This window comes from Uloborus diversus, chromosome 2 (assembly GCF_026930045.1).
Source record: "Uloborus diversus isolate 005 chromosome 2, Udiv.v.3.1, whole genome shotgun sequence".
Classification (NCBI taxonomy): domain Eukaryota; kingdom Metazoa; phylum Arthropoda; class Arachnida; order Araneae; family Uloboridae; genus Uloborus; species Uloborus diversus.
The window spans coordinates 155,409,944-155,430,507 of record NC_072732.1 but is presented as its reverse complement, the minus strand read 5'-3'; the positions used below and the strand labels follow the sequence as shown (position 1 = coordinate 155,430,507).

The 20,564-nt window shown below is 31.8% G+C and overlaps 1 protein-coding gene across 2 annotated transcripts; it reads left to right on the top strand.

Moving 5' to 3' along the window:
• The first annotated feature begins 292 nt into the window (after positions 1-292).
• LOC129216100 (diphosphoinositol polyphosphate phosphohydrolase 1-like) lies at positions 293-19,012 on the top strand. Of its 2 annotated transcripts, none has more exons than XM_054850253.1 (4): positions 293-775; positions 5,546-5,701; positions 8,392-8,476; positions 14,504-19,012. In XM_054850253.1, the coding sequence occupies exons 1-4, from the start codon at positions 677-679 to the stop codon at positions 14,614-14,616; spliced, it is 453 nt and encodes a 150-aa protein (XP_054706228.1). In that variant the 5' UTR covers positions 293-676; the 3' UTR covers positions 14,617-19,012. The 2 variants fall into 2 exon arrangements, with proteins under 2 accessions (XP_054706228.1, XP_054706229.1); XM_054850254.1 differs by having other exon boundaries at positions 299-775; positions 8,392-8,470.
• Positions 19,013-20,564: the final 1,552 nt, after the last annotated feature.

The window sequence follows — 20,564 nt, the reverse complement described above, 5'->3', positions numbered from 1 at the left end:
AATCATTTGACAAATATATACTCGTTTGTACGAAACTTTCCTCATCAATAAAAAAGAAACCTCAAAAATCAATATTTACCACAACTGATTTCACAGGTATTTATTTTGTTCAACGATGTCAAAAGAATACTTTCGGAAAGTGCATTTCAAATTGAAAATACCTCTCTGTTTTTGAATTTTGCAGTGTAGGACAAGACTAGAGGAGAACCGATGTGTCACACAAACACATTTTTACCGCTGCACTGACTGCGGCGAAAATGACGTAACTGTATTTGGCGTAGACGAGGTTGAAGTTGAATGTGAGGAGTTAGCAGTGCGGGTGATGAGAAGTCTAGCCTTGGGGAAGGGGATTTGAGGTGGAAAACTCTCTCTTTCCCTGCTTTTAAAGCAACAGACTTCTTCTGTTTCAAATTATTTTTTAAATTCACTGATGAGAGTTGTCAAAACAGTGTATGAATTTCCACATTTCGAAGATGCGTGGATGCTGCTTCCTGATTTCAGGAGTAAACTGGAGCTATCCTGAATCCGCACTGCTGCGAAGAGATCCCGAACTAGTATCGAGTCTGCTGCTGCAATATTTAGTAAGAAATATTGAGAACATGGCTACGTAGCCCACCGCTGATCTTACTAATTCTTAGTTATTAGGTATTAAATATTTCTTTTTACCCCCGACAAAATGGTGAAGGAAAAGCCGAATTCCACAAGAACATATGACGAAGATGGTTTCCGGCGAAGGGCAGCTTGTCTTTGCGTAAAAGACGAGCACGAAAATGAAGTAAGTATCGCAAAACGTTTTGAAAATATTCAACGGTTTATGTTTATGTATTCATTTATTTGAATTGCTGTAAACAAATTGTTCGTCATTATCGGCTGAACGTATGCGCATCTGTAGCTAACGCCTTGATTTCAACAGTTTGCTTCTGATGCGTACCAGCTTGTCAGTTTCTCATCTATCTGTTTTTAATTTATCTCTTATTGTTTACATTTGACTGTAAAATGAAATTAACGCTTCTTGGAGATTTTAATAAACGTTTTACAAGTTGCCATCTTGATATCAAGATACGTCACTAGTTATAAATAGATTACTTATAAATCTTCGACAAATAACTGTCAGAATTTTACAAGAAATGCTATTATTTGCGTGACTTTTGATGCTGAAATTTCTGATTGTGGTCAAATTTATCTGTAAATTTTTGCCGACTCGAAATTTGATTTAGCATCATGAAAATGATTCTACTAGAAAACAATTTATCGGTTTAATATTGTTTAAGGTAAAATTTCAGTTTTATCCAACTTAGAGTGAGTTCTTTGACTGAATATTTTTTTTTTTTTTTTTTTTGGGGGGGGGGGGGGCTAACTGAAACTATCAGTTGAAAAGTACTTCCTTAATTATTTTTCTTGTGCTTATTAACTATGCTCAAATTTTTAAAATTTAGGCAAACATCTGATTTTGATTTCTACGTTTGATAACAATTATATAATATAATAGTATGATGGGATTAAATTACAATCATGATATCACAATAGCAGTTATAAAAGGATAGTATTGCCATCTTTCTGGAGTGGAGTATTAATCTAAAGAGTGAATTCATATGTTTGTAAGAAAACATCTGTTTCAAAGGTTTCTTTGAAGTGTGGGCCAAAGCAGACTTGAAAGCTACTGATTGTCTCTTACAGGGCTCGAAAATTATATTGCCCAACATTCCTGGGGCATGTAAAAATTCCGATCGGACATGAATCTTGTACCCTTAAATGCCCGGCTGGGCATGTAATTATTACAATTTTTAAATTAAGTATTGGTAATTTTAATTACTTCTACTATTTATTTAAACTTTTTTTTGTATTGTACATGGCAAAAAAAAAAAAAAAAAAAATAGCTTGATTCAGATATAAAGCTGCTAAATTTTTTTTTTGCTGTACATCACATCACACCTGAGGGTCCCTTGTTCCTATCACAGTAGTGACTTGCCCAGATTTGGGTACTGCTAAATTATTTTTTTTTCCATGTGTGTGATTAATGCTCTGAAATATTTTAATCATTATTCAATAAAAAAAGACTGTGCATGTAAAACTTTTATTCGTGTATGAACATTTTAGACTAACATGTCTGGTAGGGCATGTAAAATTTTACGAGATTTTTCCACCCTGGTCTCTTAACAAGGTTTCCAAAGAACCCTAATTGAGGCAGTGAGAAGCACAGGGATATGTATGTAGCAAAAATAAAAATTTGGAGATAACGAATACACATGATGGGTAAACCTCTCCTCTGTCTTGGGGCAAGAGGTGGTACTAGTAGCCCTGGTAATTGCTGCTATACAGCATGATTTAGAAAAAAATTATAAAAGCCTACCTAGGATGCTACATTTAAACACGTTTTACCAAAAACTTGAAAATGTCCACATACATCCCTTTGCTTCTCACTGCCTCAATTGTGATGAGGTTGAAAAAATTTCTTGAGACATGAATCCCAGCCTCATGTTTTTAAAGCAAAACTTTTGGGACGTCTTCCCAGTCGAAAGGTTGGTACCCTTTATGATGCTTATTTTTTAATTAAAATTCTTCATGAAAATTAAACATTTGTTTTCTTAAAAGTAGTCTTAAGAATGAAATAAAATGTCTTTCCTTTTCTTTCTCTCTTATAAAAAAAAATCCGTACCAGATTGTTTACTCCTTTTGCGGAAGCACCCAGTATATCGCTTTCTAAAATGTTTGTAATAGTTTACAAAGCATTCAATAAGATGATCTCGCTCAAAAATAGAATAAGACTCAATGAAAACACCCCCTAAATATTTTAATAGTAGAGGGTTGCCGGATGGTGTCTATGGTATCAATAGGTTTAATATAAACAGATAGAGTAGGGTGCCATGAGAAAATTCTTTCTTCAAAAGATGCCGCAAATCGGAAAAGTTTAGAAACTCCTGCTTTAGGAGAAGGCTTCAATTTATTGCTCCATTCTTAATGAAAATTACCGTATTTTCCTGCGTGTTATCCACGGGCGGCCTATAATCCATAGGTCCTAAAATCGGCCTGAAGAAAAAAAAGCTTCGTATAATCCGCAGATAATACAATGTAAAAAAATAAAGTTTGAATTTAACATACCATTTGAGCAACTAAACTAAAAACGTGAAAAAGTAATTACTTTGAAGGCATAATCAAATTTAATCTGAAAGATAATCTAAAATATAATGATTTCTTTTTGAAATCTTGATTATAGTTCGCTAATTGCTTGAAAAACAAAGAATCAAGTCAAAGGAGCAAACAGTCTAATCTTGTGCAAATAAATGGCTACCTATTTCACTGTAATGTTGTTTATTTTACATGACCTGAATCGCAAAGAGGAACATTCAAGCAACAGGCAGCGATGAAGAACATGCATGCTTCGTAAAATAAACAAACATTCAGCTGGGATCTGGATCAGTGAATCCTACTGTAAAAATATTGAGGTTCAATGCGTTAGTGTTAAGCGAAAAAAAAATCACAGATAATCAGCGGCTGCGTATAATCCTTACCTCATAAACTTTGCCTTTTTTAGCAGATAATCCGCGGATTATACGCAGGAAAATACGGTATTAAAAAAAAATGAAGTTGCAAACTTTGAAAGTTACTGAGCACTGCCAAAACAATACAAATTTGTTTCCGGAATAAAATTTTTTCAATGTAACATTAGACCATGTGATTTCATTATAAGAAGATTTGTAGGACTATAGGTTTGTTTATTAGTCATAAATTGAGATAATAATGTTAATAGTATTAGAATTAGCAAGACCGTGCCAATGTGCCCCGTGGTTCAACGAGCCAGGCCTGCCCCTACTTTTGAAGTTGTATGTGTGGGGGGTGGGGATAATTAACTCCTTGGATCCTTTTTAAAGGCAGATCTTTCCATTCCTACTGCAAGAAATCAGAACCTAGTTGAATCCAGGGTAGGTATTATGCAAGGGAGAGGAGATCAATCCACCTTCCCCTTTTGAGGGACTCAGCCCTGATCATTTTTCGATACTGAAGTTCAAAAAACTTAAATAATGTTTAAGTTAGGAAGAGGAAGGTTTGGGGCTCTCCTTGTAGAAATATTTTGGTTCAGGAACTGTTGCTAGTTTTCCAGCTGTGTGTAACAGTGTTAATATTCTACAATATTTTGTTTAACATAATCATATCAAATGATTCATCCAAAATCAAAGGGGTCTAAAGGTATTGCTGGGAATTATAGACCTGTAAGTTTGACTTCGGTGATTTGTAAGATTTTCAAAACTTTGATCAAAATTAAGATCATGATGTTCTTAGAGACTAATAGTCTGTTGACTAGTTTGCAGTATGGTTTCAGGAAAGGTAAATCCTGTACTACTAATTTATTGCATTTCTACGACAAGGTTACCTCAGCTTTAGATAACAAAAAATGTGTGGATGTTGTTTATATTGATTTTCAAAAAGCTTTTGACAAGGTACCGCATGTTGCTCTTCTCAGCAAGTTAGCTGAATAGGAGGAAAAACTTTACTTTGGGTTAGGAATTGGCTTACTGGTAGGAAGCAAAGAGTTGTTGTGAGAGGAAATCATTCTAATTAGAGTGATGTTTTAAGTGGGGTTCCTCAGGGATCAGTTTTAGGGCCTCTTTTGTTTATTATATTTATGAATGACATCAATGAAAATATTTCTGGAAGCATGAATTGTTTTGCTGATGATGTAAAAGTTATGGGGATTGTCGAAAATGAAGAACAAGTAAAACAGCTGCAAGAGGATTTAGATCATATTACTAAGTGGGCAGATAAATGGGGTATGGCAGTTAATGTAGGGAAATGTCAAGTGCTACACTTAGGTCATGGAAATAAGTGTATGAGATATCGTTTACAGGGTTCAGTCATAAATCAGGCAGAAAATGTTATGGATCTGGGTGTCTTTATAAATCAGGACTTCAAGTTTAGTCAACAGTGCAGTATTGCTAGTAACAAAGCCAACAAAATGCTTGGGTTCATCAATAGATCTATTTCAAACAAATCTAAGAAAGTTCTTCTGCCTTTTATATAGGAGTTTAGTAAGACCTCATTTGGAGTATGCTGTTCAGTTTTGGTCGCCTTATCTGAAGAAAGATATTTTTGTATTGGAAAGGGTTCAAAGAAGGGTAACTAAATTAGTAAGGGGACTCTCAGATTTAGATTATGATACCAGACTTAATAGGCTAAACGTGTATAGCCTGGAGCAAAGGAGAGTCAGAGGGGACATGGTTCAGTTATTTAAATTTATCAAAATGAAAGGTGTAAATGGATTAAATTTTTGCGGGGAAAGCAGGACATGGGGTCATTGTTTTAAGCTATTTAAATCTCAGGCTAACTTGGAAATCAGGAAAAACTACTACTTTAGCAGGGTCGTGGGCACTTGGAATAGCTTACCGGAAGAGGCGGTAATGAGCAAGGGAGTGGATAGCTTTAAGAGGGCCATTGATCTTCATTGGGGACTAATTAATTGACTAGGACCAGCCTAGCTGGGCCCAGAGCCTGTTGCTGGTCGTCACATTTGTATTTATTTGTATATGACGTCTGCATTTGATCATTTTAGGTTCTTTTAGTAACAAGTAGTCGAGCTCCTGAAAGATGGATTGTCCCTGGTGGAGGTCTAGAACCAAATGAAGAACCAAGTGTTGCTGCCATTCGTGAAGTAGTGGAAGAGGCTGGCGTCAGGGGGCACTTAGGCCGATGCCTTGGCACATTTGAAGTAATCGGCTGTTGCACTTGTTTATTTCTACTAGTAAAGCTTTCCATTACAAAATAAGCTTTAATCTGCAAGGGCTGGATTTTTAATAGTGGCAGCTGTTTATTTACACCAACTACAAAAATGGTATATGCTTCAAGTTCGAATGGAGCGGTCGACTACCCCAAAAACCTCTGGAACAGTTCTGAAACAAATGCCAGGGAGAAAATCCTTTGCTTTAAGAATTAAGTCTAAGCCACAAATTCAACAACCTTTTGTAACTGACTTAATTCCAAAAATGAATGAACCTTCGCTTTAGAGCTGTTCCAGATTCTTGGGGCAGTCGACTGTTCTATTCGATCTATCAACCGAACAGACTCTGCTACAGATGTCCTATGACTTCTCCATCTTTGGAAACGACTTGTACACGATGCTAGGTGACTAGATCGAAAAGCTTTTAAACTTGAAGCATGCACCACATTTGTATTTGCCACTATTAAAAATCTACCCCTCATGTTTATGTTATTTTTATTGTAGAATTAATTACTTGGGTGCATCCTATTTTGAGTCTGTCAAGATATAGTGCCAAAAGCTTGACAGTCTCATTCTTAACCATAATTACTTCGAAGTCTATCAATTGCTCAAAATTTCAGTAATACAGTGAAACCTCTCTTAACGGACACTCCCGAATAACGGACACCTCTAATTAACGGACATTTTTGCAAGTCCCAGTCCCTCAATATAGGCCATTCCATGTAATTCACTCTGAATAACGGACACTCCGAATAACGGACAGTTATTTCACAGAAACATTTCCTTGCAATCGTAGCGCTTCCGGTTTTTTTTTCTTTTCACAGAATATCTTAGTAACTGCTTGCCTTACAAAGCTTTTCATCCTCCACAACTGATATTCCACCCCCACCCCCGTCATTTCCTTATCAGTGTTTCTTGGAATTAAAAGGGTGGGAAGGGGCAGAGGCAGCGATTGGGGCTTAAAAGTTGGGGGCAGAAAAAAAAAGAACTAAAAGGCATGGTACTTTTTGCGGGCAGCAAAAAATCAAAACGAAAAAAAAGTCATAATTTTGTAATGGCTAGTTTTGAGAGTATTGAAGCAGATAAGTGAAAACTGATGTCAGCCTAACAATTAATGTACGTTTTTCTTAAGATTTTAATGAATTTTGTACACAATAACTATTCAAAAGTTAAGATAAAAAAGAAGAAACTGGGTGCTTTTTCTAAGTGGGGCTCTCACGAGATGCAGTTGAACAGACCGGCGCCGGTAGTAGTCGGCTTTATGGCGCCGTGGTTTCGTTGGGTTGTTTAATTTTTAGACATGAAAAAGATTTGCCCATATTCAAGGTCATATTGCCAACTGTCAATCATGCAACAGTGATAACCATAAAAAGTGTGTGGGGGGAGGGGGGTTGCTCCGCCGAATCGCCGCCGTTGGTAATACAAAAAAGAGATGTCAAACTGTTTTAACTGATTACTTTAATTGATTAAATGCTTTTTAAGACAAGTGTGTGCTGTCAGTATACCTTTATTAAGAAAAGATTAATTACACTTGACGTAAAATGTAGTAAACCTTTCGCAATTGTTTCGATTGGGTTCTACAAAGGGAACAGCCCTTTTTGAAAAAGGTAAATTAAGTTGTTCCTCCTAATAGCGGACACCTCCAATAACGGACAAAACTTCTAGTCCCTTGACTGTCCGCTATTCGGAGGTTTCACTGTATTATCTCTTAGGTGAAGTTCATTCAGCAGAAGTATAGGTTCATTTGTACATTCTTGGCTTCTAATTTGAAATTTAGTTATAATTTTGGTTTCTTTACTCTTTGTTAGCTAGGATAATCGAAACGTAATCTCCAGTACCTTTATAATGAAATTGATTACTTTATCTTATGATAGCCACTAGTTGTGTTCTTAATTTTCTTGATTGATGTTCTAAATACAAGTAAATCAAAGAGTTAGCTACTCCCTACTCCACATCTGCTCCATACCAATGATACTTAATTACTTATATATATATATATATACAGAAGCATAAGTAATATAAAGTAAAATTTGAACCTATACTGTTATTTTAATTGATTCTCACCATTTTAGTACAATTTTTTAATTATACTGCATAAGTATAAAACTTGTCCCATATTGGCGACACATTTATTGGAAAACTTTCTTGTTCTGACTGTAACAAATATCAGGTAACTACCCAATATTCTATTCTATTAGTGTTGAACTATCCAGAATCCAATCTGAATATTGCACGAAAGACCTGGATATTCAGTATTTGGACCCAGATATCGGGCAGAATATCCAAGGAGGATATGCAAGCTTTATGTTCCCTCTAAGACAAAAGTTTTGTTTTAAATATGTTTTGAAAATGTTAGTTCTTTATGACATTAAGAGACAGCAGTTTCAATCTTGTTTGAGATAACCAGTCTGGATTAGCCATAACAGGGTTGAAGGCACTAAACCTCCCAAGCTGTTAAACCTCAAAGAAGCTGTTATTATCTTTACATTGGTAGCTAAATTTATTAAGCACATTGTAAAAGCTACAGTTTTGTCTGGTGAAGTAAAATTTTAATAAAACTAAAAATATATCAAGTATAAAAAATTTAGAAGCTTTAAAATAATATAATATTTAACGTGTACAAGAAAATTTGGATTTTCAAATCTAAAGCTAATCGTCTTTTTTCTTGCAAATTCTTTTAGAACCCAGAGCGTAAACATCGAACATCGGTGTTTGTATTGGTTGTCACAGAAGAGCTTGATGAATGGGAAGATTCCAAAAGTATAGGTAGATTTTTGCTATTGGATTGAATGTTCTATGTGTCATTGTATTTGTTTAATGATTCTTAATAATTTTAAGCACTGAAATACAGGGTGTTCCCATTTGACCTGCAAGACCTCTATTTTTGCAACCGTTAGTCCTAGAGGCATACTTCCAGGGTTATAAATTGATTGATTTAAGAGAAATTGAAATTTTGAAGCAATAATAAAAAGTCAAAAAATACAAAATTTAACTTTTTACATGGGTTGTAACTTGTATTTAGTGAAATAAATTCCATTGAAAAATATTACAAACACATAAAACTTGGTATTTGTGCAACAGAAACTCAAGAAGATACTAGAGCTCTAACTTTTAAGGGATCATCCAAAAGATGAAATTAGAACTTTACGCCCTTTCAGAAGAATGACGGGTTGTTGAAGTAAAAATAAAACATATTTATGGTTTTTCATTGCTATTCAAAAATACATACAAATTTTATACCATGATATGCAAAAACTCCTACAATTGAAAAAAACACTCTATGCACACATATATTTTTAAACCCATGTTTGCGGCTCCCAAAAAGGGCTATCAATTGTGATTGTAAAGTGGTGTAATTCATAAAATGTTGTTTAGGTGAATATTGGTGGTGCTTATGTTAAACTTTTTGTGTTTGAATTATTTTTCAATTGAAATTATTTCCCAAACAACTTTGGGGATCTAGGGTCCGTATAAAAATTCAAATTTTGTATTCTTTATTCTTTTTTTTGACTTCAACCTTTCAATGTCTTAACCCTGCATCTAATTTCAAACTTTTTTTCAGCTGGTGCATCTCGAACTAACGGTTATGAAAAATGTAGGTCTTGCAGGTTAGACGGGAACACTATGGTGGTTCAATATGCATGAAAAAAAAAAGTTTCTCCTAGATAACAGGACCTTAATATTTTTAGACTTGTGGATAGGAATAAACTGGAAGAGTTTTAGCTTCCTATTTCAACTGAAAGAGGGTGCTCAACCCCCTCCCCCAAACTTCGTAAGTATGGGGAGGGGGTTTAAAAAAATACATTTAAGCGAAAAAACAATGCTACATATTATAATATACACAGTAATATGCATTGCAATAAAATAATTATTTAAAAAAAAAAAAAAAAAAAAAAGCAGCTGGGGAAATTAAATGTTTCTAAATTTGTGATATTTTCTACGCTACGGCTAATGTTAAATTGAGGGGTACCCCCTCTAAAACTCTCTAAACCCCTCTAAAAATTTGATTAAGAAGCTAAAACCTTTATAGCATAATACTAATAGCAAGTCTTAAAAAAAATAGGGGTTGTCCTGAACTGTAGCTGAAAAAAAGTTTTTTTGAACCACCCTGAATAATTAAAATCTATCACTATCCATTTGCGTGAGTGTGATATTTTTTGCATATATATGCTATGCACTTTACTTCGAGGTCATTAAACTTTGACTTTGAACTATATATCCAAATATAAGGGACCATTATGTGTCGTAATATGAAACATCAACTTTCTAAAAAATATTTTGTAATAAAAAATATTCATTTGTACCTGTTGCGGATGTGATCGTCTGGTCAACACCTACAGGCCTTTATTTTTTAAATACAAGGAAACTTTATTAGAAAGAAGATACTTCATATTATGTCACATAATAGTTCCTTACAGTCAAGTTTACAGTTAAAGTGCAAATATATGTGCAGGTCTTGGAGTGCTCCTGTATTCCTATATTTTCATAAATCTGAAAAATTCATATTTTCCTGTAACTGGTATAATTTTTAGTACCTGCTTCGTTGCATCTCCTATTCCTCCCCCCCCCCCTTCTCTCAATCTTCAAACGCCATGATTTCCGCTGAAAAACTGATTTTTTGGAAACAAAACACTCATTTGCTACTCCAACAAACTATAAGGGGCACTGCAGCCACCGTCTAATGGTAGGTGAAAAAAGTAAAACATATAAAATGATAATTAGCTTAGTAATTTTTGTTTATATGTATCTTTTTTTTTTCAAATTATTTTTTTAAATCTTGCGGATATTCAGGCCTACGTAGAAAGAAATGAGAAACCAAGAAGCATTACTAAACATCAGAAATTAATGCAAATCACGTTGTTAGTAGTTCCCAAGCAACCATTTCTACGGTTTTGAATTCATTGTCTATCATTTCTTGATAGAACTACATTTTCATTGTGGCCATAAGCCTGACAGGAATAACATTTAATGCTAGATAATTTGATCGTATGACATGATTGATTATCAAAAGAGGAAGATGATACTTTTTTGTCTTCTTTGGCTAGCGCTAATCGTTTTACATTTGTAGCTGAGTTATTGCTCAAATTGCCAAAAAAGGTTAATTTTATTTTTTCTGTTTCGTATGTTTCTAATTTCTGAATTAAATGCTTCACTTCTGTTATGCAATGCAAATCATAAAATTTTCACGAATGTATGGTAGTAGTTTTCTTTTTAATTGATCTTTCATTATTTTTTTTAACTTATCGAATTCTGTAATCTTTCTTCCATTTTAATCCATTCGTCATAAAAATATTTTAACTGATAAGCGAAAGCTCGCCAAGAGTTCTTTGCTCGCACAATACTAAATCTATAACCCTAAACAAATTTTTGGCGAAACTCTACAACTAATGTAAGCAATAAAGTAAAGTTGGCGCACTATTTGGGCGATTAAAATTCTCAACTTTTGATATTTTGCTATAGTTCAAATTCTAAATTTTCTTTCTCGTTTAAACATTTTTCATTTTTTTCTGTGATAATATTTTCAAGAAAATATTTTGCATACTGTTATTTCCAACTAAATGCTGCAGTAAAATAAGGTTAGTTAAATTAACTGTTTTTAATTTAGGTGGAGATAAAAGCCCTATTTCTTCAGCTAATGTTATCAATAGGGAAGTTTTCGATTTTTCAATTTTATTTTTATATGATAGAGTAACATGTATGAACATAATAGGTGAAAAATTTTTGCGATACAATAAGTAGTTTTTTTTAATTAATTTTTAAAGTTCAAGCTTTTGTGACGTCAAATGGCATAGGAAGTGACGTCATGCCCTCTTCTGATAGGGCAGAAGCCGAAGGTGACGCATTCGACTTCGAAGACGAAACGTAAAAGGCTTATCTCCTCGCGTTTCTGGAACATTAAACCTCTCATCCTCTCGGAAATATTCGAATAAAATCATTGATGTTACACGAGGAAGATTATTTAGATTGTGCTTTAACGAATCCGGTCTCCATAGCGTGTTCAAAAGGATTATTGAATTTCTAAAAAATAAAAATATCAGCACGCTCAAAATGTTCCTAGCGAAAACAAGGGATCTTCGGTGGAAGGCTGCCTATTCGTGCCCTGTGATGTAGGCTCGTGACGTTTCAGAAGCGCGCACTTTTGCGCGTGGATTTTTAAAAATTCATTAAAAATCAACCATGGTGTTTTAAAATTCGGCGATGGTGAATTTTTTAGTTTTGAGGGTCAATTAACAATATCCAATACCCAAAATATGAACATTTAATAGGTTGCAACTTTCCTATTCTTCCTTTCAAGCTTTAAATAAAAAATCCTCATACTTATACAAAAATTCACATAAAGCAATAAAACATTTTACCTGGTAAAACTTTATCCTCTTCCAAAAAAATGCTTCGAACAGAAGAGCATATTCGTTGTTAATTTCATGCCAATGTGAAGTTTGTTAATGCAGAGTTTTCTTCTGTTTACTCTAACTTTCGCCATTTACGACAATCAATTCACTTTTTAGAGGGAAATAATGAAAGCTAACATTATTTTGAGAAGCTCGAGAACACTATTAAGGGACAAAACAATTTCTGTTGCTGAAAGCAATCTGAGACACACATCAAATGCGTTAATAAATACTCATAACAAACTGCCTAAAAATTTTCAGAAAAATTTATCCACTTTCAAAGCACGATCAAATGGTTGCAATTTTATTTTTGCGAAACAGTATGGTAAAATTGTGGTGTTATGTGATGTAAAGAAATCAATGAATTTAAGAATGATATTCCTACTCTGATTGATTAACATAATAAATAATTGTATAGTGAAGAGAAACAAGCATTGTAAATTATAAAATTAGGGATTTAGATCCCCATGTTAAACCAAAATTGTTAAGTTAACATTCCACAAAATCGTGAACAAACAACTTACCATTGATTAACTCATTTATTTAATTTAATGTAATTTATGTATTCATAGACAACATTTTTCTTTACATATAAAAAAAACAATTAATAATCATTCATCTGGGATAATTGGTTAACCAACCATTTCAATGCAATTTAAAAACACCCGCAACGTTGGGATGCAACGATCCCAACGTTTCTTTTCACTACACTTTCTTTCAGGAGCAAGGCACACATTGTCGTTTATTTTCGTATAGCCGCGTTGAAGCAATCACAGTCAGTATTACTATCTTGCAGACTCGCAATTAATTGTCGACATTTGTGAACGATAAAAGTCTGCAGATTCAGGAACACAGGGGCTTTCCACAGTTCATTTGTCGTGTGATGCATCCATCACATACAAAAGGGGATCCAAGGCAAGTTGATGATGAGGTGCCAATTTTTGGACATAATATCTTTCTTTATTAAGAACAGAGATGCCATTATTTTGTTCAGATTGTTGTTTTTCAAGCATGAGTCCATGGAAATTTTACGTCAAATGAAAAAAAGGGGTTCCAAGGCAAGTTGATGATGAAATGCAAGTTTTTGGACATTAGATTTTTTTCTTCCTTCAGAACGGGGATGCCATTATTTAGATGAAGATTTGGCAGTCAATACACTTCTTGATTGCAATACTTTTTACTGGATTGTCATAATGGTGGTACCATGACATGATCAAAGTAAAAAAGCATAAAAACCTTATGCTTTTTCCAGTTTTAGGTGGTGTGACCCACTTACCCCCAGTGACCCACTTCCCCCCAACCAACCCTACTTCTGAATTCACTTGGTAAATTTTGCTTCAGTATTTTTAACCTGTAATTCACACATTTATAACTAATCTTTGTTATGTATTTACAGTTAAGAGCAATAGTTTACATCCAACATGAACAATTTATGTCCAACACGCAAAAATTTACGTCCTACACCAAGCTAATAATATTTTTTAAATATTTTTTTTCTTTATAACATCATTTGAAAATTGAAATATGCTTCAATCATAAGTATACCTAAGAATTAAGCTGCTTTTAAAATGAAAATGTAAGCCAATTCACAGACTTTTTATAATTTTTAAGTGAACCATCAATTTTACTATTTGTGTGTTTACATCCGACACCGACTCTTTAAATTTTTTTATTTATACTTAAGGAATCTATTTTGAAAAACTAACATGATTTTTCATTCAGTGGGATGAAGTAAGTATCTTGTAAGTAAATTTAATCATTTTGGATAAGTTTATATTTGGTAAATGGAATTTAAACTGAGGTATTTTTCTTCATTTTTTACGTCTGACACCGTGGAAATTGCCCATTAGCTGTTTTTTTTTCATTTTCTCACATCTGTTTGACTCATTTTTTCTTCTGTTAACTACTTTTACAGTTATATGATTCAAAAAGAAGATGCATTAGTCTGCACAATCATAATGTTTTCTTTTTTCCTGACCAACTTTTAAATTTAACTTTGCATTTTTAATATTAAAATTGTTACACTAGTAATAATTTTATGAATATAAAATAAAAAAAGAATATTTTATTACTTTGTTACATTACTGATACAGTAATACATCATAAAAATATAGTTCATAACGCTTTGATTATTTTTAATAATAAATGAACAACATTACACTATGCTTAATGTAATTTTATATTGAAAATACCATAGTTGAAAAAATAAATATTGAAAATATCAAAATATCATGATATTTTCAAAATAAATATCGGATATATATCATGATAAATATCGACTCATATATATCGTAATATATATCGGCAAACCCTGTTGGCAGGTATGCATAGAATATATGTTTGTTTCACAGTTTGCAAAATTGATTATTTTGTAGGCTTTCCTAATTTTAGAACATCTTTTTAGGTCGTAAGCGAAAGTGGTTTCCTGTTGATGAAGCTCTTGATCTTTTGTCCATACATAAGCCTGTACAGTGCTCCTACCTTAAGCTGCTCACAAGGAATGATAAAGTCCCATGACAAAACTCCCCACTTTTAAGATACAGGATGAAAGTAAAAAAGGATGCAGACATACAACCACCATGAGCACCAAATGAAAATCTGAATTATATTGTTTATAGATGTGAGGACCTTGATTGTCTGCTTTTTTACTGTTTTAATCCCATTTACAACTTCTTTTAATATATGTGTTATAGGATTTTTCAAACAGAAAAGTAATACTAAATAATATTGTTACTATTAGGCAAAGCAATGCAAGTATAGAGATTTATTGAAACTAAATTATTTTCCTTTCCCGTTGCTGAAAAGAATTCAAAAAAGATACATGGATCACATATGTTATTTGGCTTCACAATCTTTTACATTTTACTAGGAGCAATAAAGTAGATAATATACTGTTAAAGTATTTGCTGATCTTTCATTAAAACTAAATTGTTGTTTATTCTAAACCTATTTAAATGCAGTGAAAACTGTTTGTAGGATTTTATCTATGCAATGTATATCTTGTTTGTAGTATAGGTAATGTGAATAATACTAGATAACCCTATATTTGATGTTGATACTGGAAATTATTTCATTACAAATTTTGTTTTTGCATGCATTAAATATTTTAGAATTCCAAGAAGTTACTGTCTTATGCATTTCACGCAGAGAAATTTGGGTCCATACCCCCCCCCCCTTGTTCAATGTCATTTATATGTGGTGGTTCATAATTTGTGTATTAATTCTTTAAGCACTTGATTTTGCAAGCAGTACTATAGAAGTTTTGGTTAAATACCTGTATCCTTACATCTTCCTTGTCATCATTTTATATGATATAGCAATTTATGCTGATAGTGTACTTTTTGTTTTACTTTTGGTTATTAAAATGTAAATATTCAAAATAAGTTCACTTTTTCCCCCTTTAAAAAATTAAACTGGGGCATTTAATTTTATTGAATGCTCAATCAATTATATACAATTATCACCTGAACTTTGCTCATAGAATGTTTGATATCTGCAAATATTCCAATTATTGTTGTCAGAGTATTATTGGTGAGAAAATTTGTTATTGACCTATGTACTTCATTTCAAAATATGATCTTGTTTTAATTGCTGTTAGCAGTACATGATCAGCTTTGTATTAACAATAAATGACAAAGAATTAGAGTAATTCTAAATTCCTTAAATGAAATCCTTTTAAAAGCTTTTAAGGTGTCATAGTGGAATATATTTTTTAAAATTAAATTGGTTGAAATTGTCTAAACCTTCAATTTTAACGATTATATTTTGTCTGTGTTTGACAAAATTGCGATATCTTATCTGAGTTTTTCCTTCGCCAAAAAGAAAAAGAATAAAAATACTTTTAATAAATGAATAAATGAATTAGTAGATTTTTATGATTAATGGATTGTTTTTCATTGATTATTAACTTAATTGCCTGTACCAGAATGTATATCATCCATGATTGGTTCTAAAAATGTAATTATAGAAATTCTATTGTTCTCAATTCCATGACTTAATTAATTTATATTGACATTTTGAGAAAATTGATTTCTAAAATTCTGATAATATATTTCGCTTCAAGCAAAAAGTCACTAAGTTTAAAATGATACTTTTGAATTACACTGAATGTAGTCTTTTGAGTTCAAATGAAAAATTGTATACCAAAAATTTCTTTTCAGTTTTTTAGCTTCTGTAATAGACATAATCATGTTTAGATAGCTGTCTTATATTATTATGAAATAATAACTTAATGAGTCCATCATATTTTTGTGGACTCTGTGATTTGCTTGAATGTTGACAATATTTATTGTATTATGTTATTGATGTTTTTTGTTCAAATTCTTTCAGAAATGTATAATTTTGCTTTTTTTAAGACATAGTTTCAAAATGAAACTTTGTTACAAATCGTTAAAATTTGGTACTTCTGCTGTATTTTTTTCTTTTTTTCATGGTGAAATGTCAGAGAAAAAGTTATAACATTTCTTTTTCACCAAAAAGAGCTATTGAGCTCTGGGTGTTTTTAACCGCATCAAATTGTTTTAATTAGAATTTAACTTGCATTGCAAATGCACATTTTGTGAAATACAAATAAATTTTAATAATAAAAGAGGAAGTTGAGAAAATTAATTTAAAATATGAAAATATTTAAATTCTATTTTTCGTCACCCGAAAGGTTTCCTAGCACTTTATCTGAACAAGAATAAATTGACTATACTTAGGCCAATTGCATATGCAATTAATGATAATTAACATGAAAGGTCAACAGTAAATCAAATTGTATAGCATTATATAATTTTCACTTATTTATGCTAAGATTTTTCAATTGATGATGATGGTGGTTGTTTAAAAATTGTGCTGTATGATATGTAATCGTTATAAGCAAATAACAATATATCACCTCTTTTTTCTACCATGGAATTTAAAACATACATAAATTATCATAACTATTATGTAGAGTTCTGAGTTCTGCTTTCTATAGAAACTGCACTTAGAAAATGACATAGGCGATGTTATTTTAAGTTTTATACCTTAAACTTCTTAATATTGTTTGATATGAAAGTTTCTAATGTTTGATATAAACCTTTCAGTGTAAGGGGGAAACATTTTGTGCAATGTGTGAAATGAAATTCTTATGGTGCCATGAACCAGCATAGTCTCTTCTAATCAAAACTTTTGCAATAAATTCTAAAATTTTATTAAAATTCTTGTTCTAAAATCTTCAAATAACTTCACAAACAATCATTTAATGAATTTGTATTTAACAGTACTGGCGTCTCTGCATTGGATATTACGAGTTCTTAACCCTATCATTTATCAACTTAAGTAGGCTGTTTGATTATACAGGGAATCTATGCATTTTCATTTATATACATGGTTAAATTTCATTGAAAATTAATTGAGATTCATTATAAGTGTTTTACTGTAAATGAAATTTAATTAAATTTTATAGGCATTATTAGTTTTAATACGTAATTCACTACTGACTTTCAAAATTGTTTTGCTTTGAACTTCTATTAAATTATTTCCAAAAAAAAAAAAAAAAATCAATCATAATGAATTCTTTATTCATAAAAATTATTTAACACTAGTATTAACGTATTGAATTTTGCTGAAAAATTATTTTCATATTAGGATCCTGTGTTATTTTTTGAAAATTGTCATTAAGAATGATAAATTTTATGTTAATGATTTTAAAAAGAAAAACCTTAAAAAATATGTATTTGATACATTAAGAGCATCCTTTTAAGAAATATTTATAAACATAAACTACATTAGTTAGATTTTTTTAAAAGTGTATTGTTAGTTACAATGAAAATGCTCCCTTAACAATCGTTGTTCCTTTTTTATTATTATTATTATTTATCTTCAAAACTTGCTTCTGAACCAGGGTTGGAAGTTAGGATATTAAAGTTAGTTGTCATTGGCACTTAATTTTTCTGTTTTAGTTCCCAAAACATTCTCTGCTAAGGTATTATTTTAAAATCATTCAAGTTGCTAATGCACAACAAACAACTGTTATGATGATTATGAATTTAGTACAAAGTATCCCAAAACAACACTACTATTCATACTAAGTATGATAAGTAGGTTAATTATTGAAAACAAATTTCTGTTAAAAGCTTTTCGAAAATTTCCTGTGTTATTTAGGAATATGTGTACAGATGCCTATTTTCATTTGTGCTTAGCAAAGTAAAATACAGAACAGGTTGCTTACACATCAAAATTAGTCATTTTCTAATCACATATTAATTTTCGAAGGTGTTTTTTTTGTGGGTACTTCATAAGTTAAGCATTTTGAGATTTTTTTTTTTTTGCTACTATTGGTGGGGCCAAGGGGGGCCTCCCCCATAAATTTGTAAAACCTTTACTGCCATGACATTTAGCTAGCCCCTAGTTTCTGAGTAGGCTGGCATTGCCTCTCATCAACCTCAGCTATCGGCAAAAACCAAAACAATTCACAATTTAGCTGTCTTTTGAAAGATTACTCTTAAATACTCGAATTTTTGAACTGACCAAATGCTTTGCAGGCATCAGTTTATTATTTTAATAAAAAGTTAGTCATCAAAACTGATGACTAGATATTAAATCACAGTCATGGTGTAAAATGCAACTAATGACCTTATTTCAAGTCCTGTTCAGAATCGTATCATTAAGTTTATCACTATGAAACGAAAAATTCAAGCCCAAATAGAACTTATTGTGACTATGCTGGAAAATATTTATTAATTCAGTGTATAATTTTGTGATTTTATAATTCTAGGACAGTTAATCTGATTTTATTTTATCAGATTTGATTGCACTGAAAGGTTTTAAGAATCTCAAGATAATCATGCAATCTCTTCATTTGTCATGCTCATTGCTACATGTCCCAACTTCTAAGTGGAATGTATGTGTGTCCAGATTTTCCATAATAAAGAAAATAGTGCTCTCATTTTACTTCCCTTATGGCTTGGTCTGTTTTAATGGCAAAAGGTTCCATTACAAGTATGTCTGGCGCATTTTTTGATCTTGGCGATTATTTTTCATTGTTGCTATGCTTGATCAAAGTTGTATTAGAAACTCAACTTATTTATCGATATCATTCATTATTTTGTCTTTTTAATGGATTTTTAACAGAACAAGATTAAAAGTTTCATTAAAATAAAAAATAATCCTCAAATTAAACTGAGACATTAAGAAAAAAATAATCCACCAAATAAAAATCATGTTATTTAATGAAACAGAAAATACCATTAAAATAAATTGAAGAAATAGACTTTAAATGCTCCATTAACAAGAAAAATAATCAGCCAAAAAATAAATCATAAATACTTACGAATCATAAAAACATTAAAAATTCTTCTAAAGTAGAAAATTAGAAAAAAGAGGAGCAAAAATAGCATTTATGTAAAAGAAATTTTTAATTTTCGCCAAGGTAGGAAGTCCCAAAGCCGACTGTAAAGGAAAAGTACCATGAAAATGAACAAACAAATATATCTTTCTACAAGGGACATTTTTTTTTTTTTTTTGAAGTGACGTTAGAAATAGAAACCTAACTTTGTGCAGGAATATCGAAAAATAAGAAATACAAAATAGCAAACATTTGCAATGTTACTTGGTTAAGAAGAACCCTTTTTTGAATGGAAAAAAAATTTGAAAGCTTTTGAATGGAAACTCTTTGGGGGGGGGGGGGGGGGGAGACATTGACGTTTACGTCCTAGTAACCCCAAAACATGTGTACAATTTTTCTTGCTCTTTTGTTGAAGCGTTTTTATTTTAAAAAAACTTAGCACTTGATTTGAAGCAAAAGGATGTAAGTGGCAAAATTAAAAGTTTGGAGATAACCAGTGCAAATAGTAGGGAAATTTTCTCTCTGTCTTGGGGCAAGAAATATTACTAGTAGCCCTGGTAGGTGCTGCTGTATAGCATGATAGAGGAAAAAAAAATCCATGAAAGCCTACCTAGGACCGGGACTTTAAACGTGTTTTACACAAAACTTGAAAATGTCAATTTATGTCCCTTTGCTTCTCACTGCCTCATTTGTTTGAAGAAACACATTTCTAAATCTAGAAGTAAATGATAAGCGCAAATTGGTTAAGTAACCCCGAATAAGTTAATTTTGAGATTTTGTAACACTAATATTGCTACTTTATTATTTGTGAGTGTAGTAGAAGGTGTTTTCAACCTTTTGCAATCTTATTAAGAATTTTGTTGGAATCATATCAATGCCTAGGTATTTAAACCTGACTTCATTTGGATAATTAAAAATACTTATATTGATTTGAAAAAGTACACTGGTAATTAAATATAAAAAGAAAAGAAAAATTTGAATTATTTTTTCAAGACATTAAAAACAGAATTGAAATGATGTTGTCTTTGATGCTTGCAAATTAACAGACATTGCACAGGCAAATAAACAAAAAATCAGTATCAAATATCACTTATTTGGATAAATTTCCTTAAGAAATAATAAAATACATCTTTAAAAATAGAACTACTTTTCG